The 25,854-nt window shown below is 41.3% G+C and overlaps 3 protein-coding genes across 3 annotated transcripts in view; all 3 read right to left on the reverse strand.

The window, feature by feature from the left end:
* The window catches only part of LOC118281256 (pancreatic triacylglycerol lipase-like), an 84,515-nt gene that overhangs the window by 11,980 nt on the left and 46,681 nt on the right, over nt 1-25,854 (reverse strand). The gene's annotated exons all lie outside the window — the stretch shown is intronic.
* Nucleotides 166-10,064, reverse strand: LOC118281275 (pancreatic lipase-related protein 2). The gene is made up of 8 exons (XM_050700580.1): nt 9,862-10,064; nt 6,638-6,806; nt 5,847-5,995; nt 4,901-4,999; nt 3,067-3,213; nt 1,870-2,062; nt 908-1,045; nt 166-239 (listed from the first exon to the last, which is right to left on the reverse strand). Exons 1-8 carry the CDS (start codon nt 9,914-9,916, stop codon nt 182-184), a joined length of 1,008 nt encoding a protein of 335 aa, XP_050556537.1. The 5' UTR covers nt 9,917-10,064; the 3' UTR covers nt 166-181.
* The window catches only part of LOC118281186 (zinc finger protein 665-like), a 29,969-nt gene continuing 21,524 nt past the window's right edge, over nt 17,410-25,854 (reverse strand). Inside the window, exons 10-14 of the mRNA XM_050700458.1 lie at nt 24,746-24,958; nt 24,052-24,163; nt 23,299-23,409; nt 18,881-19,033; nt 17,410-17,701 (exon numbers count right to left, since the gene is read on the reverse strand). Of these exons, the coding sequence (XP_050556415.1) occupies nt 17,546-17,701; nt 18,881-19,033; nt 23,299-23,409; nt 24,052-24,163; nt 24,746-24,958 (745 nt within the window). The 3' untranslated portion in view covers nt 17,410-17,545. The remainder of the gene's footprint in view (nt 17,702-18,880; nt 19,034-23,298; nt 23,410-24,051; nt 24,164-24,745; nt 24,959-25,854) is intronic.

Raw genomic sequence — 25,854 nt, forward strand, 5'->3', positions numbered from 1 at the left:
ATTGCTTACCATCAGGTTATATGTCTGCTCGTTTACCGGCTTATAACATATAGTTTATAGATCCTAGTGCATACGAATTGTAGCGGTTTTTGGGAGATAGTGGCGGGCTTGTTCCATTAAAACCACAAAAAAATAGGTAATCAAATAAAACACAGTTGTTTTCAAAATAAATATATATAATTTAGCCTTGCGAGTACGGTGGTAGAGGATTCGTTGTCAAATAGTAGATGCCGGTAGCTCTGTAAATGAAATATACAATATTACTTTTACTAGCTCAACAAAGTTGATATTTACAAACACTGGAACATTGAAGTCCGTTCGTTGCGGGATCCAAGACAGTCATTCATGTCCCTGGGACGTTGGACTTCAGTGTTCCGGTGTTTGCATGGTTGTATCTACTGTAGATCCTGGTGCACAGGAGTTGCAGCGGTATGGGAGGTTGTGGCGGACTTGTCACATTAAAGGTTTACTTATTTCTATTGAATAATCTTCCCAATCCCCAACAATGCTTTAATGCCTAACCCCCAAAAGGCCGGTAACGCACTTGTAACACCTCTAGTGTTTCAAGTGTCCATGGGCGGCGGCGATTGCTTACCATCAGGTGATCCGTCTGCTTGTTTACCGGCTTATTCCATAAAACCAATGTATTTGACATATTTATTTTTATAATCAGTAACAGCGCGACAATCGCCGCGTCGTGTGTCGCAGAATGCTGTTCATGAATATGAGCCTCTAGCATGGCTTGTAACTAGTTGAGTTCCTCGTCAAACAGTTACGTGAGTAAGCCGATAACATAATAATTAATTTAGTATTTGAAATGTCCATGGGCGGCGATTGCTTACCATCAGGTGATCCATCTCCTCGTTTACTGGGTTGTACCATAAAACAAATATATTTAATATCTTACCCAGGTTTAGCCGTGGTACCTCCCATGGGGAGGGTGTCTGATGATGCACAGTTTCTAGTGAGGGCTTGCCACAAGGAGTCACAGCGCTGTCCGGTGAAACCACCATTCATTAGAGATTCAGCCATGTAGAAGATACACCTAGAGAGAAAGATAGAATTTCATTAGAAGTACATATGTGATTGAGCAAGCGTGGTGATATGCGAAAGGCCCTTTCCCAGTGTGAGAAGAGGGCTTTGGCCAGCAGTGAACATTTGTAGGCTGTTGATGATGACGTGAAATAAAATTTTTTCAACACCCAATGGAGTCTTTTCACCAATTATGTTATGACTCGCATGTAATAGGGATGATAGAGTTAACGATTTAGAATTATATTTTTTTTAAAGGGACCTTCTTTCATTTTCTTCACCCTTTTTTAGGTCAGGTAATGTCCCTAAAACCTTTTCCTAAGTGTGAAAAATACTTTGTTGAAAATTTGTTCAGCTAAACGCGAGATAATCGGGCGCAAACATACATACAAGTCAAACTGGGAACCTTCTTTTGTTGGTACCATGGTTTTGTGCAACACTTAAAACGAAAAATCACAACTTGTAACGCTTCATATTTCGGTGTGTAAATACCAGAGACTCAATCCTCTAATGCATAACCTCCAAAAAGCCGACGACGCACTTGTAATCTCTAGCATTGCACGGGTCCGTGCACAGCGCCAATTGCTTACCATCAGATGATTCGTCTGTATGTTTGCGCCTTATGCGATAAAAAATAGTCTGAGGTTTTAGTGCGATTTTGAGACCGCGTTCGTTCGTCCGCGGGGCTCTGACTGTCCGCCGCGAATGAACTAATCAATCAAAGCTCCGAACGTTTTCACGTTATTACGTTATATTTCACGTTTTCTTTTCGTTCAACGTAAAGTAAATTGTACTAAGGGTACAGATCGCATTAAAAACCTCCATTTTCCAACTTACTTATGATGACTGCAGTGCTTGGTTTCACACCCAGGCATGTTGAATCCCTGGTTTGGGTAGAAGTCTACATCAGCTACAGGTCGGACCCGACCAGCAAACCCAAGATCTGTGTGTATTGCCTCCGTGTATTTACCATCTGTAGGCTTGAAGCCTGATGGGTTGACTATCCAGCCTGGCATCGCTGGGTCCAGGGCTGAAAGGAGAAGAAGTTAAAGTCAAAGTCAAAGTCAAAGTATTTATTTGTGAAACAAAGGGTACATTATAGGTTGTAGGGTATGCTGCTATACATGAATAGATCCTGCTATGTTTTGCTTCGGAAAGCGTACAAAATTTTATAATACATATGTCAAAAATTTTTAAAAAATTGGGAAAAAGTATATAAACAAATGTCAATAGCGTGTGATAACAGTCAAAAATACAAAAAAAAAAAAATATCGCAATAACAAGAAAACTAAATAAACAACACAATACAATAATCACAGAACAAAATACAACACACAAATCGTATCAAATCACTCTGTTACATCTTTTTTATTTGATGTTAATATCACAGAAGAATTGACAAAAGTTTACATTACATAAACCAATGCTTGCGTTGTGTTTCGTTTCGGGAGTGAGGTTACCGGAGGCCCAATTTCCCAATCCCCGATCAACCCACAACCCTTAAATTCCTAACCCTCAAAAGGAAGGTAACGTACTTGTAACGCCTCATGTGTTTCAAATGTCCATCGGCGGCGGCGATTGTTTACCATCAGATGATCCGTCTGCTCGTTTACCGGAGCGTTCCATAAAAAAACGAGCAAACAGATCGAATGATTGTAAGCAATCGCTGCCGCCCATGGATATCCGAAACCAGAAGCGTTACAAGTACGTACGGTTTGGGGGGGGGGTTGTTGGGGAATCGGGGATTAGGAAGTTTGGAAAGGAGGGGTAATTGAGCCTCCGGCAACCTCACTCATACAACGAAACGCAACACAAGCATTGTTTCACGTTGATTTTCTGTGAGGCCGTGGTATCACTCCGGTCGAGCCGTGGCGAACCCAAACTTAAAGTATAAGTGCATGTTTGTTATTTGATGTCTTTACCTGCTCAGCCAATCTCCTTGATATTTGGCATACATAAAGAAGGGCCATAGGCTGTTTCAAGCAAGCAAAGACGCGAGTACCAGCTACTTACATATGTCAAAAACAAACATACCAGTAATATAAGCGACCTCTCCACCCAGGTTCCGTCCAATGATTCCAACTTGATGCCCACCGAGACTGTGTCCGATCATATGGTAGTTGTCCAGCGATGCTCCAGTGGCGGAGTTTAACCAGGTAACGAATTTGGCCACCTGCTCCCCTGGAATTAAAGAGTTGAAGAATTAATTATTATGTTATCGGCTTACTCACGTAACTGTTTGACGAGGAACTCGACTAGTTTCAAGCCATGCTAGAGAGATTCATATTGAGTAGCAGCGCGACAATCGCCGCGTCGTGTGTCGCGGAATGCTGCGCATGAATTAGCTGCTAATTAATTTAGTATGTCTCTCAAAAGTTGTAATAAAATCATAGTTGAAAGCCTTCAAAAGTTAAAATGTAAAGCTAAATTGTTTTGAGTCGAGTAATATAGGGTGTCCCAAAATTAACGCAAGATTTGAATTAAATAGAAAACGCCGTTTTTAGTCTTTTGATAGTTATATTTTTATTGACTCGTAAAGTACATAGGATAGGGTTATGTATCGTAACACATCGGACAAATGGCCTCCACGGCTTTGCATGCACATGCGCACTCTTTTGTTGAAATTTTCCATGACCATTCTGCATAAATGTGGCTGAATTTCGTTGATGCAGTGTTGAATCTCCTCCTTTAATGCACGGGTGGTTGTGGGCTTGTTGACATAGACTTGTGATTTCAAATAACCCCATAAAAAGAAGTCTAATGGTGTTAAATCACACGATCTAGGAGGCCAATTTTGATCACCGAAACGAGAGAGTACACGACCTGGAAATGTCTTTGAAATATTCTTTAATAATGAAGAAACGTTGTTCTATCGTGTAACGCTCCATTTTTAATAACCCTATACTGTTAGCTGTCAAATTACTTTTTTTTCAGGGTTGCCAACACTTCACTGCACAAATGGCGGCAAATTCAAATCTTGCGTTAATTTTGGGACACCCGTTATATCTAAAACCTTCTCTCTAAGTGTGCTAAAAACCGCTTCAAAATCGGTTCAGACAAACGAGAGATAATCGCGCACATACATACATCATACAAAACTGAAAGTCTCCTTTTTTAATTAGGTTAAATTGGCTATCTTTACTTCTCACAGACTACCTCAAAGCAGAAGTAGGAACTTCTACTTCGCTATTACATCTTCGTGTCACATCTCTGGTGGAAAAGCATTCTAACTCTTTTGGCATTGTGTCCATAGGCGGCGGCGACTGCTTACCATTACGATCTACAGTAGATACAACCATGCAAACACTGGAACACTGAAGTCCAACGTCTCAGGGACATGAATGACTGTCTTGGATCCCGCAACGAAACAAATCAGAAGATGTTATTAGAGGAGAAGAAAAAGACAACGATGGTTTCCACTTCTCTCAGCTATATGACAGGCTGTGGATGGTGATGATGATGAGCTGTGATGATGATGATGATGATGGTGATGATGATGATGATGATGATGATGATGATGATGATGATGATGATGGTGATGATGATGATGATGATGATGATGATGATGATGATGATGATGATGATGATGATGATGGTGATGATGATGATGGTGATGATGATGATGATGATGGTGATGATGATGGTGGTGATAATGGTGATGGTGATGATGATGATGGTGATGATGATGATGATGATGATGATGGTGATGATGATGATGATGATGATGATGATGATGATGATGATGGTGATGATGATGATGATGGTGGTGATGATGATGGTGATGATGATGATGGTGATGATGATGGTGATGATGATGATGATGGTGATGATGATGATGATGATGATGATGGTTGATGATGAGGCTCACCTGTCCGGATGTTGTTGGCCATAGCCACGACGTACAAGGCACCAGCTCCTATACTCCAGTCCACCATGATCATGTTCACATCTTCAGCTTGCAGGTACGCTGAAAGTGAAGATATTGAATTTTTTATACTTTCTCCTGTGTCGTGGGTGCGTTTACAAACATACAAGTTCACATACACATGACACCCAGACCCGGAACAACAATTTGTGGATCACACATAGAGTTGCTCCGTGCGGGACTCGAACCCGCTACCCGTTGCCCAGCCACTGCGATAACCGTGCAGTCAGCAATTTATAGTCAAAATTTCTTTCTTTTTGATTGGACGTTGGTGTTACATTGATCTCACATAGTTGAAGTAATCGAAACAATGTAACCAAGTATTGTATTGTGAATCTGATTGAAAAAGAGTAACCTATAGAGTTTCTTGCTCGTTCTTCTCCATAGGAATCTACACTTTGGAACGAGCAAATAGAGCAACTAGAGGACTGACCGACAGATTGACATTTGCTTTGTCGTTTAAAAGTGCCTTCCCGGCCTATTTGAAGTAAATAATTTTAACTTTGAGGTATGTAAGATTCGTAGCAATAGGGATGATGACGGCGTATGAAAATTAAAAATCTAATTAGTCCGTCAGTTAGGTAATGAAAAAATATTAGACACGTATTTTTTTATTTTGTCATATAAGATAACAATACTTGGATAAAACGAATCAAAGTTTAGGAGTGGCAGCTAACTACGTCACTATAGAGTATAAAAGGTACTCTATAGTGACATCACACGATATTTCAAAATTTCAAAAAAAAATTAAAAATACGTGTAATATTTTAAAATAATCTACAAGACGGACATTGAAATAAAAATTAGTCTCTATTGTCTCTGCCTACCTCCATAGAAAACAGGCGTGAAGTTATGTATGTACATATGTAAAAAGTAAGTATTGACTTACCATGCACTAAATAAACATTAAAGTCATGCAGAGGGGTGTTTCTCCAGCCGTGGACGATGACTACTGTCTTCTTTGACGCGTCGAAGTTTGAAGCATCCAGGATATCTTGTACTCCTAGTAACAACGGCTGACTGACTGTAGGATTAGCTCTGTGGAATAAAAATAAATAGTCTATATTAATATTATGAAGCTGAAGAGTTTGTTTGTTTGTTTGAACGCGCTAATCTCCGGAACTACTGGTCCGATTTGAATAATTCTTTTTGTGTAGGAAAATAGGGAAAATCATTGGTGGCGAAACGCCAATTATTTTCCTATATCAACAATAGGGATGATGACGGGGTATGAAAATCGGAAATATATTTAGTCCGTCAGTTAGGTAATGAAAAAATATTAGACACGTATTTTTGTATTTTGTCATATAAGATAACAATACTTAGATAAAACGAATCAAAGTTTGGGAGTAGGCATAATATACGTATAAAATGTACCTAGAAGTGACGTCACGCGATATTTCAAATCGATAAATCTTCGAAAGTATTTGTTTCTAATAACTAATAGGAGTTAGGAGCCAGTGCCGGCGTAAGGGCCACTGATACCCTGGGCGAAAATATTGTGGCGCCCACTTGAGGGAAGCAATATCAAGTGTTAATAGTAGTTTTTAATTTTTTTGGCGCCCCCTAGAATTTGTCGCCCTGGGCCATCGCCCATCAACCCCCCCCTAACGCCGGCACTGATAGGAGCCGAGCAGCAGCTAAAACTGTGCGAGAAGAAACTAGAACCTTTTAACTTACCTGGTGAAAAGATGGAAGAAGACCTGGGTTTCAGCGTCGAACCGGGCAGTTTCTAGCAGATCGCTCGGTTTCCATGCCAAGTCTACCAGCTCAACTCCTTCAGGGCTGGACATGTACTGGTAGCGAGGGCCAGGGTCTACCTTCAGTAGCTCATGGTCAGCTGGCAAAGCTGAAAGAGAAGACCATGGGATCTTAGGTGTTTTTAAGACTTTTATAACGGGGTTTATAGTGAATAGAATTCGAGGGGTGAATAGATACAGAAGGGGGTGAATAAATGTTGAGAGATTGTTTTAACATCTATTAACATCTATTCACCCCATTCTTATGTCCGTTTGAATTCTATTCACCCCGTTTTACCGTAATAGGAAAATACCCCTTTGTTCGGTAGTTTAAGTAATCCAGTATTTATTACATCCATAATGTACACAGGTGGTAGTAATACAATATTAAAGGTAAGCGTCCACAGGCCCGCATCGTCCGCATTCCGTATGACGTCATCAGTACGCATCGCATGTAGGCATTGCCGATGATGCGGTCCGTACGATGCGGATCAGTGGACGCAGTTGTATGAGTTTCTATACAAGACAAACTGAAATCCGTTGCGTGCGATGCAGGCCTGTGGACGCTTACCTGAAGTCACAATTACGGACCCTATGCAGCTGAAACTGTCTGAAAAAACTGAATCTGTCTAGACCTATCGGGCACAGCTATTTACAAAAATAGCATAGTTTCATTTGCAGGTGTTCGATAAATGAGACTGCTATTTTGTGGATCACACTTGAAAGATTGTCGCGTGCGGAAATCGAATCGGAGGGTTAGGTAGACAGACTGGCCACTGTGACCGAAATCGATCTGGAGATTAATTAGCTTTTTTCTTAAGTGGGAAAAATCATCCAATTTCTTCTCCCGCCTTGGGTGAGGCAAGAGGGAGTATCAGACTCCGGAGTCCCGGTAAACCCGCTAGGTAGTCCGCAGCTCCGGAACAGGCATCAGCCCTACGGGGCCCCAGATTTATAGGGCTGTATATTGTTGGTAGCAAAGACTGGTTGCACCGCTATAGTGTCCCAGTGAAATATAGCCCTTAGATAAAAGAAGTGACGTTGTGATATGCTTTGATTAAACATTAAATGTGTAGGTAGCTAGGTACCTACCTAATTAGGTATCTGTTTTTTTATGATAAGATGGTATAAACGATTAATATTAGTTAGATAAATATCTAAACGAGGGGGTGCCCAATTTAATGACAGGATATAATGAAATAAATATGTATTTAGTTGTCATAGTGATAATGAAAATAAATTATGTGATACGTTGTCATGAGATATGTAAAAATACGTGTACTTTTGAACTATGTTTTTGTATACTTATTGACTATACGCGTGATCAGAAAAGAAAGAGAGATCACATCGGTTTTCTGTGAGGCCGTGATATCACTCCGGTCGAGCCGGCCCATTCGTGCTCTTCCACACCTTAAATTGTTCTTTCTCTGTTTTAGTTTATTTTAGTGGTAGTGGTACTGTACATATATATTTCTTTATTTTCCTAATTTACTATGTCCAAATTACTTTTATTTACTCGTTTATTATGTTTTCTTTTTAAATTTTGGAAATCAAACGGAAGAAACTCAATTCAAGAACAGCTCAATATTTTATTATTGTCCGGAGCTACGGAAAACGTAAAACGTTACTGGGGCTCCAGCTCAAAGCAGCAGAAGGAACAGGGTGGTTTTTAGTCAGTAAGAGTCTGACACTACCTACCTCGCCCAAGGCGGAAGAAGACATTAAGCCGGGTCCAGACGAGTGTAACGTGTAATGTAATCCACCGTGTAAAGCCGGGTCCAGACGAGTGTAACGTGTAATGTAATCCACCGTGTAATGTAACACGATTTCTACGCGTGGACGGCAGTACGAGCATTACGTGTAACGCTCGCGCGGCGCTCGGGGTTGATCCATCGGCTGTCGGTTTTTGCGCGAACACAAAGACGCAACTGAGTGGAAACAGCTTTTGAAATATTTTCGCGTTCACAATTCGCTTTGAGTTCGTGTGCCGTCCACACTGTTGATGCTAAATTACACGTAATCTTACATTACACGTTACACTCGTCTGGACCCGGCTTAATGTAACACGAATTCTTCAGCGCGAGTGTTACATGTAATGCTCGTACTGCCGTCCACACGTAGAATTCGTGTTACATTACACGGTGGATTACATTACACGTTACACTCGTCTGGACCCGGCTTTAGATGATTTCCAGAAAAAACCCATTATGCTCAGTGTTGAATGCACGGTAGATGCGGTGGTTTGGTTGACCCGAATGACGCGCAGCATATAGCGGGAACAACTCTTTGTGTGATCCACAAATTGTTGTTTGGGTCTGGGTGTCATGTGTATGTGAACTTGTATGTTTGTAAACGCACCCACGACACAGGGGAAAATCATAATGTGGGGCAATATTTATAAAATAAAAAAAAGATAACCTATCTTTTTCTATTATGTATTTTTAAAACAAATTTTAAGTGTGGTAGAGCCATGCTTCGGCACGAATGGGCCGGCTTGACCGGAGTGATACCACGGCCGAGCAGAAAACCGAAAAACAAAATAAAGAAAAACTCATAAAGCATCACAACAGATTGGAATAGGCAGAATCATGAAGCAAATACAAAGAGATGTCATAACTGGATTTCTCTTTAACATAACGCGTGACACGTTACGGGGAGCGCGGGACGTTACAAACCGCGCCCCTCTCTATGTCCCATCTAGCTCCCATACTACACACACGTTACCAACTAATAAAAGTATCCTAAGTTACTCCTTAGTACATCAAGTGCTTGCTAATTAAAATCCCATCAAAATCTGTCATTTCAGATATTAGCCACAACAAACAGACAGAAAAAACATATTAATTTGGTGTAAGTACCTATGTATCCTATTACATGTAGTAATAGTTAGTCATGTCATAATGCTGTAATGTACACCTCTGCCTATCTCTTTGGGGATAAAAAGGCGTGATATTGAAAATCTAGATGGGACTAAAGTTATCCGGAGTTGTGGACTACCCAGTGTGCTTACCGGGGCTCCGGCTCGAAAAGCAGGAGTAGGAACGGGGTGGTTTTTAGTCAGTAAGAGTCTGACACTCCCTCTCGCCTCGCCCAAGGTGAGAGAAGACATTGGATGATTTGCCCCACTCCAAAAAAAAAAAAGATATTATGACTTAAGTACCATACCTGTAGAAACAGCTATAATAGCCAAAGCCGAGAAGACACGAAGCGCAGCCGCCATGTCCACGAACGTCCAATGTGGCAATAATCGTAATTGGCAAACAACATGAAACTATTTCATGAATAATTTGGACCAGAATTTGTTATCTACGCGATATACGATCTTAATGCTTGATTGTTAACTCTTTAAGTAGCTATAATACATCATTATTGTTAAAAAAACAAATCTGTTATTGTTGGAACAGGGTGTTGCTGTGAAACGGTGAAAAAATATTGATGGCACATTTATTCGTCCAGTGGGTTTCGTAAACCCGACTAAGATACTATATTTTTTTGCACCACACTTGTCTTTACACACTTTACTCACTACAGTTTCACATTTACATGACACACAGACCCGAAACAAGAATTTGTGAATGGGAATCGTACCCGCTCCACATTACGTGGCAGCCAGTTGCCCAGCTATCGCGTCAACCGTGCAGTCAGAGACTGATTTGACAGAGGCTGCGCAGTAGCATTCCCTGATACACCTTATTTTTGAGAGGAGAAAATCATCCAATTGTCATTGACATCCCGCCTTGGTTGAGGAGAGGCAGTGTCAGACTCTTACTGACTAAAAACTACCTCGTTCCTAAATAATAAACAATATTTATTTTTGCAATCTGAATAAATCGTAATAACTTGTAGCGATTTTCCCTGGCCGGGCATCGACTCAGTGCATTTAAGCATCCTTTGCTCCGGCTCAAAAACCAGGAGTAGGAATGGGGTGGTTTTTAATTAGAAAGAGTCGGACACACTCTCTCACTTCACCAAATACAGAAGCTGTCATTAGATGTTTTTCCCCCTCAATAAAAAGCATCCTATATAAGATTGTTTGATAACTAAGTCCGCCGCGTCATATCGCGTTTAATAAGTATGTGTCGAACTAATCAATCATTAATATTATTTTCACGGGGAAACCACAATGCTGTCACACAGCTTGCTACGCGCAGTAGTTACAGCTGTGTACAGTCTGTCACTCTCTCAGCACTCCCCTACACTCCCCTAGCGCGCTACATGTCACACAGCTTGCTACGCGCAGTAGTTACAGCTGTGTACAGTCTGTCACTCTCTCAGCACTCCCCTAGCGCGCTATATGTCACACAGCTTGCTACGCGCAGTAGTTACAGCTGTGTACAGTCTTTCACTCTCTCAGCACTGCCCTATACTCCCCTAGCGCGCTACATGTCACACAGCTTGCTACGCGCAGTAGTTACAGCTGTGTACAGTCTGTCACTCTCTCAGCACTGCCCTACACTCCCCTAGCGCGCTACATGTCACACAGCTTGATACACGCAGTAGTTACAGCTGTGTACAGTCTGTCACTCTCTCAGCACTCCCCTACACTCCCCTAGCGCGCTACATGTCACACAGCTTGTTACGCACAGTAGTTACAGCTGTGTACAGTCTGTCACTCTCTCAGCACTCCTAGCGCGCTACATGTCACACAGCTTGTTACGCGCAGTAGTTACAGCTATGTACAGTCTGTCACTCTCTCAGCACTCCCCTACACTCCCCTAGCGCGCTACATGTCACACAGCTTGCTACGCGCAGTAGTTACAGCTGTGTACAGTCTGTCACTCTCTCAGCACTCCCCTACACTCCCCTCGCGCGCTACATGTCACACAGCTTGCTACGCGCAGTAGTTACAGCTGTGTACAGTCTGTCACTCTCTCAGCACTCCCCTACACTCCCCTAGCGAGCTACATGTCACACAACTTGCTACGTGCGGTAGTTACAGCTGTGTACAGTCTGTCACTCTCTCAGCACTCCCCTACACTCCCCTAGCGAGCTACATGTCACACAGCTTGCTACGCGCAGTAGTTACAGCTGTGTACAGTCTGTCACTCTCTCAGCACTCCCCTACACTCCCCTAGCGCGCTACATGTCACACAACTTGCTACGTGCAGTAGTTACAGCTGTGTACAGTCTGTCACTCTCTCAGCACTCCCCTACACTCCCCTAGCGAGCTACATGTCACACAACTTGCTACGCGCAGTAGTTACAGCTGTGTACAGTCTGTCACTCTCTCAGCACTCCCCTACACTCCCCTAGCCCGCTATAATTATGTCACACAGCTTGCTACGCGCAGTAGTACAGCTGTGTACAGTCTGTCACTCTTTCAGCACTCCCCTACACTCCCCTAGCGCGAGAATGAGTCAATCTGCTACTGACTAAAACCACCGCGATCCTACGTCTGCTTCGAGCCGTTTTAAAGAGTTCAGGTTTATCAGAGAGCGATGCTGCCCGGTCTCTGTCAAATGTATAGTTAGTAGTGGAAAGAGATCACAAATTAATTCTTATCTACAAGTCACTAAACTGCAATTATCTAAATAACAGCTTCAGTAGGTTCCTGTTTGAGGACACGGTGGAGCATACAGTAGCAGTGTGCCCTGCATGGGCTGAGCACCGCCGTGTCTTTAGGGATGTGATCGGCTACGGTGACCTCTCGAGTCCGGCACTGGTACAAGCCATGGTGCGGAGTGAGGGGGACTGGGATGCCGTCTCCTCCTTCTGCAAAGCATTCATGCTATCTAAGGAAGAGACGGGTGTGGCGTGGCGAGAACGGGTAGCTCGCCGCCCGATCAGAACCAGACCCGTGCGTACGGCGTGTCGCGTTCTGCACGCTCCTCAAAGAGCCATCAGACCATCACAGATGGGGCCCAGGAGCCTATTCTGGAGCTGCGGACTGCCTAGTGGGTTATCGGAGCTCCGGCTCGAAAAGCAGGAGTAGGAACGGGGTGGTTTTTAGTCAGTAAGAGTCTGACACTCCCTCTCGCCTCGCCCAAGGCGGGAGAAGTCATTGAATCATTTTCCCCACTCAAAAAAAGTACCTATGTAATAACCGTTAGCAAAAAAACTAAATAAATATTATTAAAATTAGTTTTCCTCAAACTGTAATCAGATAATTATTGGCAGTGTGAAATTGTGAATTACCTTACACTTACAATCAAATCGATTATTTAATTGTTTGTTAATCAAAATTGATTACTGATAATATATCTATTAATTATTATGTTTACTTTATCATTAACTAATAGCTCCCGGTTTCACCCGCTCTGTCTCATAGCTTGATGTTTTATACCTTACTAGCGACCCGCCCCAGCTTCGCATGGGTGCAATGGTGATATATTATGCATGTATTATACATATAAACCTTCCTCTTGAATCACTCTATATATTAAAAAAAAACGCATCAAAATCCGTTGCGTAGTTTTAAAGATTTAAGCGTACAAAGGGACATAGGGACAGATAAAGCGACTTTGTTTTATACTATTTAGTGATGTGGTATATGTATATACGATTGAGAGAAGCGTAGTTGTCAAGTACTACAGCAATATGATTTAAAAGTAAATGGGTCCTATGTGTGAGCTGTTATATTATTTGCTTCCAGTATTAGGTGTCTTCCTAAACGCAACGGAAAGTTCCTAGATGCTAGATTCCACAGGTTTTAAAGTGTGAGAGAGATATGCTACGGCATGAATGGACAGGCTCGACCGGGGTGATACCACGGCCTTTTTATTGGGACAAGCCCGCCACAACCTCCCATACCGCTGCAACTCCTGTAAGCCAGGATCTACAGTAGATACAAACATGAAAACACCGGAACACTGAAGTCCGGCGCGTCCCAGGGAAATGAATAACTGTCTTGGATCCCGCAACGAAATAAATCAGAAGATATTATTAGAGGAGAAGAAAAAGAAAACGATAGTTTCCACTTCCCTCGGTGAATTTAATGCAGGAGACAGAATGACTTAAGCCTTAAGGCACAAAAGAGACTGCACAACTGGGAGAAGCCCAGTCGCCAAGCACCACGGAAATTTTACTTAAAACTAAAATACTAAATGGGTCCTATGCGTGAGCTGTTATACTTGCTTCCAATAATAGGTATGGCAAAAACGCCAAGATACCACGGCCTTACAGTATACGGACGTGAAACAACGCTTGCGTTGTGTGAGTGAGGTTACCAGAGACCCAATTCCCCCTTCACAATCTTACCAATCCCTGATTCCCCAACAACCGTTAAATCCCTAATCACCGAAAGGCTGGCAACGGACTTGTAACTCATCTCGTATTTCGGGTGTCCATGGACGGCGGCGATTGTTTACCATCAGGTGATCCGTCTGCTCGTTTACCGACTTATACCGCTAACATTTTGTATACACGATTAGTTTGCATGACCAATTACTGGTTCAATTCTAATTATGTAAAAATTTGTAATGAGATTAGATATCCGTACCTAAGTATCTCATATTTATTATTTTTTATAATCAGCCCATATCCGTCCGCTTGTCAAAGTCCTCTTTAGCACGCCACTGACGGAGCTGCGGACTACCTAGCGGGTTTACCGGAGCTGCGGCTCAAAAAGCAGGAGTAGGAACGGGGTGGTTTTTAGTCAGTAAGAGTGTGACACTCCCTCTCGCTTTGCCCTGGCGAGAGAAGTCATTGGATGATTTTCGCCCCTGAAAAATAAAACACGCCTCTGAACTGATCCAACCAGGTTAGCAGTTAACCACACAGCGGTTATTACGCCACCTTGTCGTATCGTCACGCCTTTTATCTCAGGGGTAGGCAGAGGTGCACATTACGGCACGTAATTTCACTATACAATGTACATCTACTTTTCATCATTTGTGTTATAAGTCCCATGTAATAGGGGGTGAGCCTATTGCCATATACTGGGCACAATACCAGACTCCGTGCTACTACTGAATGAAAAAAAAACCCAGAAATTCTTTGCCCGACCCGGGAATCGAACCCGAGACCCCTTGCCCGGCAGTCGCACATTCGATTACTCGGCCAACGAATGATCAGGCCCATCACGCCACCTTCGTATCTAAATCTCACCTAATACACCTCCGTTTGATAAAATCGTTTACTATTGTTAATCTATTACTAGACAAGATAAAAATTATGTTTTATAATCACATCAACAGCTCGTGACAGGCATATAGGGATCATTCAGCAACAGCCGTCAGCTGAGCTGATTGTAAACTGACACATGCGTGCTGCCATCTGAACAGGTCTGCTCAAACTGTTGTGGTTCTTTCCTCAAAAGACCACTACAGAATCAACTTGCACGGTTCTCTCACATTACCCTTTATTTGATTGTCTGGACAAAAAAGACTTATGACCTCTGAGTTTGTTTCGGCATTTCTTCTCAGAGTAGTCAGATAGGAAATGTCGGCCTCATCTAGCTATTTGAAATATTGACGTGAAAAAGTGTTATTTTATAACCTACTTACAGAAATAAACATCATATCATAAATTACGTCATACAAATTTCATGATTTTTGACCCCCAAAACCCCATCCTGTGTCACGATTGCGTCGACATTTCTCGAGTTCCCTCGCCCTCGACCAGTGTGACGTCACATTTTACCTAATTTTACAGGTAGGCCTCGATTACACGACGTTTTTAGGTAGGCACCCGGTGGTACCAAGTTCGTAGTTATAACAGCTCCAGGGTATAATAATTGAAATGTGCGTTGGCGATGTTAGAGACACCGCCACGACGACCCACCCCTGGACACTGCAGTCCCCGTCGTGAGGTCTCTTACGCGCATAATGGCGTCCACCGTAGAGCGCCCTCTAGCGGAAGTCCAAACTGCATCCGGACTACGAGCCTCCTCTACATACGAGCGGTTTGATCATAGATCACCCGTCGGCAGGCAATGGGTTGGAGATCGCAGTGTAAAAGGTTCAGGTTTATCAGAGAGCGTTTTCCTGCTTGCACTGGTCTCTATTTAATGTGTAGTTTAATCGAGTATACGACACCACGGAAACAGGAGGGGTGGGGACAATTGTTGTTGGCGCTTTTAAATTATCCGCGCTTTTTTTGCCTCGGTGGGAAAATCATCCAATCACATTCTCCCGCCTTGGAGCGAGATAGAGTGAATTAACGAGGAACAAGGTTTCCATGCTCAAACCTTCTCCGTGTGAGAGAGCCTTTGGAGCTTATCAGCAGTGGACAGTCCTTATAGGCTATTGATGTGTAAAAGGTTTATAAATAAAAATCTTATAAATTCAATTTCATCATTTATTTATCAGTTCGTATAAAATGTCTACTTATAATATTACATTTCTTAATCCACACTTTATTTAATAAGTACTAAACATGTTTTCGACATTTCATTTTAAACCAATTTTCTGCAATAAAAAGTAACCTATGTTTTATTCCCAAACCATAATTTCTATTTATATTTGATGGGTCGACGTTTGGCCGCTATCTCGCCTGATGGTAAGTGATGATGCGGCCTACGATGGAGCACGTCTGCCCATAAGCAACCTATTCACTCGGGCCTTGAAGACACCCAGGTTGTACCCATCAGGAAACACAGACTCCGGCAAGGAGTTCCACTCCCTAGCAGTTCGCACAAGGAAGCTTGAAGCGAAGCGCTTCGTGCGAGTGGGTGGGATATCTACCATAATCTACCCCTGTTCCAAATTTCATTCCGATTCCTTCAGCCGTTTTGTAGTTTGTTTGGGTCAAATTAAGTAATTGGAATTTACCCCCTTTCCTTTTCTTTAGGGGGAAAATCATCCAATGACTTAGTAAGGCGTAGTAAGAGTCTGATACCCTCTCGGAGTATCAGACTCTTACTGACTATAAACCACCCAGTTCCTACTCCTGCTTTTCGAGCCGGAGCCCCGGTAAATCCGCTAAGTAGTCTGCAGCTCCGGATAATGTTTTATGTTCGTGACAAACATTCACACAAACTTTCACATTTATAATATTAGTAAGATTATGGTCTGGAATAGGTTACTTTTTTACCCAAAAACGCGGCCAAAGCCGCCGGCAAAAGCTAGCTAGTGACTAAAAATAATAATTTAAATTACTTACAATTCTAATATGGCATATCATATTGATCTACTCAGTACCTAAGCTATATAGCGTGATGTTACATTTTTATGATATAAGCCGGTAAACGAGCAGACGGATCACCTGATGGTAAGCAATCGCCGTCGCCCATGGACACTTGAAACACCAGAGGCGTTACAAGTGCGTTGCCGGCTTTTTGGGAGTTAGGAATTTAAGGGTTGTTGGGGAATCGGGGATTGAGAAGATTGGGAAGGGGGAATTGGGCCTCCGGTAACCCCAATCATTCAACGAAGCACAACGCAAGCTTTGTTTCAAGTCAGTTTTGAGGGAAGTCGTCGGGAAAGGGGGATTTGGCCCTCGCTTACAATACAAAAATAAAATTACTTCAAATAAGTACTTTTTTTAAGTCGATAAATAATAATGTTAGTTAACCTGCTCCTTTGTGTAACACGCACTTTTGAAAACCGTATCAGAATTGTTACAGTCAATTGAATGACTGGACTGTTGGTGCGGTGGCTGGGCAACTGGCTGCCGCGCAACGTGTAGCGGGTTCGATTCCCGCACGGTGCAACTCTTTGTGTGATCCACAAATTGTTGTTCCGGGTCTGGGTGTCATGTGTATGTGAACTTGTATGTTTGTAAACGCACACACGACACAGGAGAAAATCTTTTTTTAAGGTGGGGAAACGGCAGCCAGTTGCCCAGCCACCGCACCAACCGTGCAGTCAAAAGTCCTCTGTTAGTTAACATACTTTATATAATGTAAAACCCACTTTCCCCCACTTATGTTATAAGTCCCATGTAATAGGGGGTGAGTCTATCGCCATATTTATTTAAAAACTATGTTTTGTCCAATTTCAATGGGTTGTAGATGCACTATGTTCAGATTGCTTGATAGGTTTTGTTGGAAGTATTGCATGCGGTTCGCTAGTTCGATTCCCGGGTAAGGCTCTTCTTTTTTCACTGGTGGGGCGGCGCGTTGTGTCTGTGGGAAGAAAAATATTGTTAAGTTTGTGAACGAATGTATGGAAGAGTGAATGGAAACATTGAACGATTGATCAGTACCCTTAGTATGAGTTTGCTTTAGTTTTAAAGTCATTGAAACGAGAGCGTGTTTGGCGCGCTGATTGGTTGGTTTGGACAGAGCGCCGAACTTACTTTAAACGTATAGCAAAATTATACTAAGGGTACAGGTAATGTATCGTTTGAATGAAGCGAGAGTAATGAAATAAGTTGTGTAGCGAATGAAAGTTTAAAAAGAAATATGAATAAATGTATGACCAATATGTCTAGACTAAGAAAGAAAATAGAATTTGGATCAATATTTACAATAGATGGCATTAAAAACGTCGGAACAGCTTATTGTAATGTTTATGGTGCTTTTCCACCAGAGATGTGCTATGTAGCTATGCTACGAAGAATTAATAGCTAAGCTGTGAAACTATGTGACCGTTTCCACTGATACTAAACTATGTAGCTGTGCGAGGAAGACGCGCAGCTCGAGTATGCGATGTATCGATAGTAGGGAAGCCACCCATAGCACATAGCACGCATCCATAGTAAGTACGTGTCCACCAGTGCTATGTGTGCCAATAAATATAATTAGTGGAAGCCAAACGCTTCCACAACAACGTAGCATGGCAAATCTGTGGTGGAAAAACACTGTCAAATAAATGCTTTTTTTCTGAAAACAGATCTCAGAAATTACAGTTTTTAAACTGCCTTTTATCCCCGAAGGGGTAGGCAGAGATGTACATTACGCCACGTAATGCCGCTATACAATGTACACACACTTTACACCATTTAAGGTTTTTTTAAACTATATAAAAAATGACACTGTCACATACGATTTTATTGTAACTTTCGTGAGACATAGTAAATTAATTATTATGTTATCGGCTTACTCACGTAGTGTTTTGACGAGGAACTCGACTAGTTTCAGCTAGAGTTAGAGGCTCATATTCATGAGCAGCATTACGCGACACACGACGCGGCGATTGTCGCACTGCTACTGATCATAATAATGTCGCGTAATGCTGCTCATGAATATGAGCCTCTAGTATGGCTTGAAACTAGTCGAATTCCTCGTCAAACAGTTACGTGAGTAAGCCGATAACGTAATAATTCATTTAGTATGCCTCACGAAAGTTATAATAAACCATACCTTAGCCTTCTTGTTATCGTGCATCATCTTGACGTGCTTGTAGATGCTGGTCTGCCAGACGAAGGTGGCCGGGCAAAGCTTGCAGCGATACACCTTGCTGCTGGCCCGCTTCGTGTGCATCGCCCACACGTGCCCCTTCAGACGTTTTACCGTCTGCGAGTTACATACAGTCATCATTTATACACGTTTTACCGTCTGCGAGTTACATACAGTCATCATTTATAGACGTTTTACCGTCTGCGAGTTACATACAGTCATCATTTATAGACGTTTTACCGTCTGCGAGTTACATACAGTCATCATTTATACACGTTTTACCGTCTGCGAGTTACATACAGTCATCATTTATACACGTTTTACCGTCTGCGAGTTACATACAGTCATCATTTATACACGTTTTACCGTCTGCGAGTTACATACAGTCATCATTTATACACGTTTTACCGTCTGCGAGTTACATACAGTCATCATTTATAGACGTTTTACCGTCTGCGAGTTACATACAGTCATCATTTATACACGTTTTACCGTCTGCGAGTTACATACAGTCATCATTTATAGACGTTTTACCGTCTGCGAGTTACATACAGTCATCATTTATACACGTTTTACCGTCTGCGAGTTACATACAGTCATCATTTATAGACGTTTTACCGTCTGCGAGTTACATACAGTCATCATTTATACACGTTTTACCGTCTGCGAGTTACATACAGTCATCATTTATACACGTTTTACCGTCTGCGAGTTACATACAGTCATCATTTATAGACGTTTTACCGTCTGCGAGTTACATACAGTCATCATTTATAGACGTTTTACCGTCTGCGAGTTACATACAGTCATCATTTATAGACGTTTTACCGTCTGCGAGTTACATACAGTCATCATTTATAGACGTTTTACCGTCTGCGAGTTACATACAGTCATCATTTATACACGTTTTACCGTCTGCGAGTTACATACAGTCATCATTTATAGACGTTTTACCGTCTGCGAGTTACATACAGTCATCATTTATAGACGTTTTACCGTCTGCGAGTTACATACAGTCATCATTTATACACGTTTTACCGTCTGCGAGTTACATACAGTCATCATTTATAGACGTTTTACCGTCTGCGAGTTACATACAGTCATCATTTATAGACGTTTTACCGTCTGCGAGTTACATACAGTCATCATTTATAGACGTTTTACCGTCTATAGTTACATACAGTCATCATTTATAGACGTTTTACCGTCTGCGAGTTACATACAGTCATCATTTATAGACGTTTTACCGTCTGTTACATACAGTCATCATTTATAGACGTTTTACCGTCTGCGAGTTACATACAGTCATCATTTATAGACGTTTTACCGTCTGCGAGTTACATACAGTCATCATTTATAGACGTTTTACCGTCTATAGTTACATACAGTCATCATTTATAGACGTTTTACCGTCTGCGAGTTACATACAGTCATCATTTATAGACGTTTTACCGTCTGCGAGTTACATACAGTCATCATTTATACACGTTTTACCGTCTGCGAGTTACATACAGTCATCATTTATAGACGTTTTACCGTCTGCGAGTTACATACAGTCATCATTTATAGACGTTTTACCGTCTGCGAGTTACATACAGTCATCATTTATACACGTTTTACCGTCTGCGAGTTACATACAGTCATAATTTATAGACGTTTTACCGTCTGCGAGTTACATACAGTCATCATTTATACACGTTTTACATACATACAGTCATCATTTATACACGTTTTACCGTCTGCGAGTTACATACAGTCATCATTTATACACGTTTTACCGTCTGCGAGTTACATACAGTCATCATTTATAGACGTTTTACCGTCTGCGAGTTACATACAGTCATCATTTATACACGTTTTACCGTCTGCGAGTTACATACAGTCATCATTTATACACGTTTTACCGTCTGCGAGTTACATACAGTCATCATTTATACACGTTTTACCGTCTGCGAGTTACATACAGTCATCATTTATACACGTTTTACCGTCTGCGAGTTACATACAGTCATCATTTATAGACGTTTTACCGTCTGCGAGTTACATACAGTCATCATTTATACACGTTTTACCGTCTGCGAGTTACATACAGTCATCATTTATACACGTTTTACCGTCTGCGAGTTACATACAGTCATCATTTATAGACGTTTTACCGTCTGCGAGTTACATACAGTCATCATTTATAGACGTTTTACCGTCTATAGTTACATACAGTCATCATTTATAGACGTTTTACCGTCTGCGAGTTACATACAGTCATCATTTATACACGTTTTACCGTCTGCGAGTTACATACAGTCATCATTTATACACGTTTTACCGTCTGCGAGTTACATACAGTCATCATTTATACACGTTTTACCGTCTGCGAGTTACATACAGTCATCATTTATAGACGTTTTACCGTCTGCGAGTTACATACAGTCATCATTTATACACGTTTTACCGTCTGCGAGTTACATACAGTCATCATTTATACACGTTTTACCGTCTGCGAGTTACATACAGTCATCATTTATAGACGTTTTACCGTCTGCGAGTTACATACAGTCATCATTTATACACGTTTTACCGTCTGCGAGTTACATACAGTCATCATTTATAGACGTTTTACCGTCTGCGAGTTACATACACATACAGTCATCATTTATAGACGTTTTACCGTCTGCGAGTTACATACAGTCATCATTTATAGACGTTTTACCGTCTGCGAGTTACATACAGTCATCATTTATACACGTTTTACCGTCTGCGAGTTACATACAGTCATCATTTATAGACGTTTTACCGTCTGCGAGTTACATACAGTCATCATTTATACACGTTTTACCGTCTGCAATAGACGTTTTACCGTCTGCGAGTTACATACAGTCATCATTTATACACGTTTTACCGTCTGCAATAGACGTTTTACCGTCTGCGAGTTACATACAGTCATCATTTATACACGTTTTACCGTCTGCAATAGACGTTTTACCGTCTGCGAGTTACATACAGTCATCATTTATAGACGTTTTACCGTCTGCGAGCTACATACAGTCATCATTTATAGACGTTTTACCGTCTGCAATAGACGTTTTACCGTCTGCGAGTTACATACAGTCATCATTTATAGACGTTTTACCGTCTGCGAGTTACATACAGTCATCATTTATAGACGTTTTACCGTCTGCGAGTTACATACAGTCATCATTTATAGACGTTTTACCGTCTGCGAGTTACATACAGTCATCATTTATAGACGTTTTACCGTCTGCGAGTTACATACAGTCATCATTTATACACGTTTTACCGTCTGCGAGTTACATACAGTCATCATTTATACACGTTTTACCGTCTGCGAGTTACATACAGTCATCATTTATACACGTTTTACCGTCTGCGAGTTACATACAGTCATCATTTATACACGTTTTACCGTCTGCGAGTTACATACAGTCATCATTTATAGACGTTTTACCGTCTGCGAGTTACAGTCATCATTTATACACGTTTTACCGTCTGCGAGTTACATACACTACAGTCATCATTTATACACGTTTTACCGTCTGTTACATACAGTCATCATTTATAGACGTTTTACCGTCTGCGAGTTACATACAGTCATCATTTATACACGTTTTACCGTCTGCGAGTTACATACAGTCATCATTTATACACGTTTTACCGTCTGCGAGTTACATACAGTCATCATTTATACACGTTTTACCGTCTGCGAGTTACATACAGTCATCATTTATACACGTTTTACCGTCTGCGAGTTACATACAATCATTGCACTGCTGGACTTAATGCCTACTTCTACATAAGAGGGTATACCATAATCTCCGCAGGCAGGCGGGTTGGAGATCGCAGTGTAAAAGGTTCAGGTTTATCAGAGAGCGCTGATAAGCTGCTATAGCGTGATATTTTAGTAGAGGCAGTGGCGTAGCATAACTTGTCGGGGCTCTTTTTATCTTTTTTTCTTTGTAGGGGGGATAATCATCCAGTAGCATTTCCCGGTCTGACTCTCAAACGTCAAAGAGGGGACTTATCGATGCTATAACAGCGAGCCCATTGTAAGGGCCCTCGCCCACAGCGGCTTTTTGTAGTGATGCTGTCACGCTTCTGCATCGATACAATCGCAAAGTGCAAACGCGCGACTGTAACGCTACAAAAAGTCGCCGTGGACGAGGGCCCTTACAATGACGGTAATTTGCCTAACTAACTTTCAAACGCATGCTTTACAAGACATCTGGTTCTTTTTACAGAAATTATTTTATTTTTTTTGTTATGTTGTGTGTTTTGCGGCCTGTACCATATATATTTATTTTCTTACTTTCTTTCTTCTTTATTATTCGGACTTTTGTAATCTTTTAATACTACTTTCTTTAACTTACCCTGTACGACTTCCCGCATATCTCACACAGGTGCTCCCCCTCCACTTCTTTCTTCTTGCCCTCGTGGATATTCTTCACGTGCGCCACTAGTATCTTAGCTGTTTTGAATGCCTGCAAAACGTATTTTCGTTGTAATATCTTAATATAATATACAAAATGTGACTGCACGGTTGGTGCGGTGGCTGGGCAACTGGCTGCCGCGCAACGGGTAGCGGGTTCGATTCCCGCACGGAGCAACTCTGTGTGATCCACCAATTGTTGTTCCGGGTCTAGGTGTCATGTGTATGTGAACTTGTATGTTTGTAAACGCACCCAGGACACAGGACAACGTTTTTTAAAAACAAAAAAAAAATGTAGATCGCTCATATGATTTAAATGAAACTACAAGTAGTACTCGTCCACAGAAGCATAATACTACTAAACATTTCAACGAAAACAGAAAACTGAAAAAATATATTATAATTAAATAAATCAAGTATTAAATTCTGTGTGAACAGCTCCATGTTTCTTGACCACAGAAGAGCTGTAATGTTGTAGGTTGTCTAGGAATGTTACGGACATACGGCGCGGCTGTTATAATGCCGTATTTGTAAACAGTGTTCAAATTAGCTCAAAGAGAATAATGCACTTGTTGGCTTACCTACTGGGCCTATTTCGCTCATTTTTCTTATATTGTCAGCCAAGATGATAACAAATATTTGGTTTAAATTAAGTCATAAGAGGTTCCCCCATACTGTATATATATTTACTCACCTTGAAACAGGAGCTACATTGGTATTTGATTCGCTTGAGATGATCCCAGTCTACATGGTCAGTGAGACACCATTTTGTAGGGAACTTCTTATCACAGTAAGTACATGCGTGTCTGGAACAAAATGAAATAAGTTTTCTTAATATTTTTTTTATTAGCTCAGTTAAATCGAGGGAAATCCCTTCATAGCGGTGTTTTTCCACCAGAGACGTGCTATGCTACGTTGTTGTGGATGCGTTTGGCTTCCACCAATCATATTCATTGGTACACATAGCTTAGTATTGGTGCAAACGAACTCGAATGGATAGGTGTGGACAATTTTGGACATATAGTGCATAGTTGTGGAGAGTTTTGGATAAATTTAGACAAGTATGGAATATTTGTGGACAGATATGGACAAGTATAGGATAGTTTTGAACAGATTTGGACAATTCTGGAAATGTGTGGAATAGTTGTGGACTGTTTTGGACAAGTATAGAATAGATGTGGACAGATTTGGACAAGTATGGGATAGTTGTAAATAAATTTGGACAAGTATGGAAGAGTTGTGGGCAGTCATGGACAAGTATGTAGTAGTTGTGGACAGATTTTGACACTTTATAAGACAATATTAAGAACCATTTTAGACAATTTTAAAGAAGTATGGGACAGTTATCCACATTACGAAACACTTTTAACAACCCAACATATACTTACTGAAGCGCCTCGTCAGCCACATGTCGTTTACTGAGCCGCATGTGATTATTATAGCAGTCTCTACTAGCGAACGTCTTGCCACAATCTCTACACTCATGTAGAGCGCCGGCGGCTCTCTCTCTGTGGTTGCGTGTATGCCTGTAGAGATTTCGCTTCCATTGGAAGAGTTTGCCGCATATTGGGCACGGGTAGGATAGGCCGTCGTGGATTACGCTGGAAAGGAATTTATTGTGTTGTAAGTGACATAAAAACAGCCAAACGGACACATATAGCGACCAGATTGGCGCTATATTAATGAAGAGTCAAATTAAAAGTACCTTCAACCGACGAGCATGAAGCGAAAGTAGTGTGTAAGAATTTTGGCAATTAGCGTTCCATTGTCTCTGCCTACCCCCCATGGGAGACAGGCGTGAGGTAATATGTGTATGTAGGATATAAAAATTAATAGTATACAATGTTTTAAATCGACTAGGGTATATTTGAAACTAGTTTCGCCGGCGTTTCCGTGGCATAAAAAATATTTAATCACCTAAGTCAGCTCATAACATTTAAGTGTGTAAGTAAGAGCCATGCTTCGGCACTGCTGGGCCGGCTCGACCGGAGTGATACTAAAGCCTCACAGAAAACTGATGAGAAACAATGCTTGCGTTGTGTTTCGTTGTGTGAGTGAGGTTACAATTTCCCTCTTTCCCAATCTTCCAAATGTCCGATTCCCCAACAACCCTTAAATTCCTAACCTCAGTTTTCACACACTTTGTTATAAACCTACTAAACGCAATGAGTCAAGTATATAATTTTCTATTAAAACTTGCCAAGTTATATCATTTTTAACTGAGGTCTGTGTATGGAACTTGGTACTTATTTAGATCTCACTTCTTTTATAGGCGAAGCATTCCAATATTATCGAACTTGGCAGCCTTTCACATTTATGTTTTGGGTGGGATTTCATTTATTTTTGTAAGGTTTATTTTCTTTTTTTCTTATTTTACTTCACTTTGACTAAATACAAACCTTCGTAACGAATTTTAGGTCGGTACGACCATTGGAAGATATAGATAATTTTTTTGTTTTAGTTCCTTAGGGATATAAATTTACACCTTCATTATTTT

This window comes from Spodoptera frugiperda, chromosome 19 (assembly GCF_023101765.2).
Source record: "Spodoptera frugiperda isolate SF20-4 chromosome 19, AGI-APGP_CSIRO_Sfru_2.0, whole genome shotgun sequence".
In the NCBI taxonomy this organism is placed as follows: domain Eukaryota; kingdom Metazoa; phylum Arthropoda; class Insecta; order Lepidoptera; family Noctuidae; genus Spodoptera; species Spodoptera frugiperda.

Coding starts and splice junctions, on each gene's coding strand:
- LOC118281275 (XM_050700580.1), bottom strand. CDS start 9,916: ATGGCGGCTGCGCTTCGTGTCTTCTCGGCTTTGGCTATTATAGCTGTT. Junction 5,000..5,846: donor TAATGTTTATTTAGTGCATG/GTAAGTCAATAC, acceptor CTTCACTTTCAG/CGTACCTGCAAGCTGAAGAT. Junction 2,063..3,066: donor AGAGGTCGCTTATATTACTG/GTATGTTTGTTT, acceptor TTCTCCTTTCAG/CCCTGGACCCAGCGATGCCA.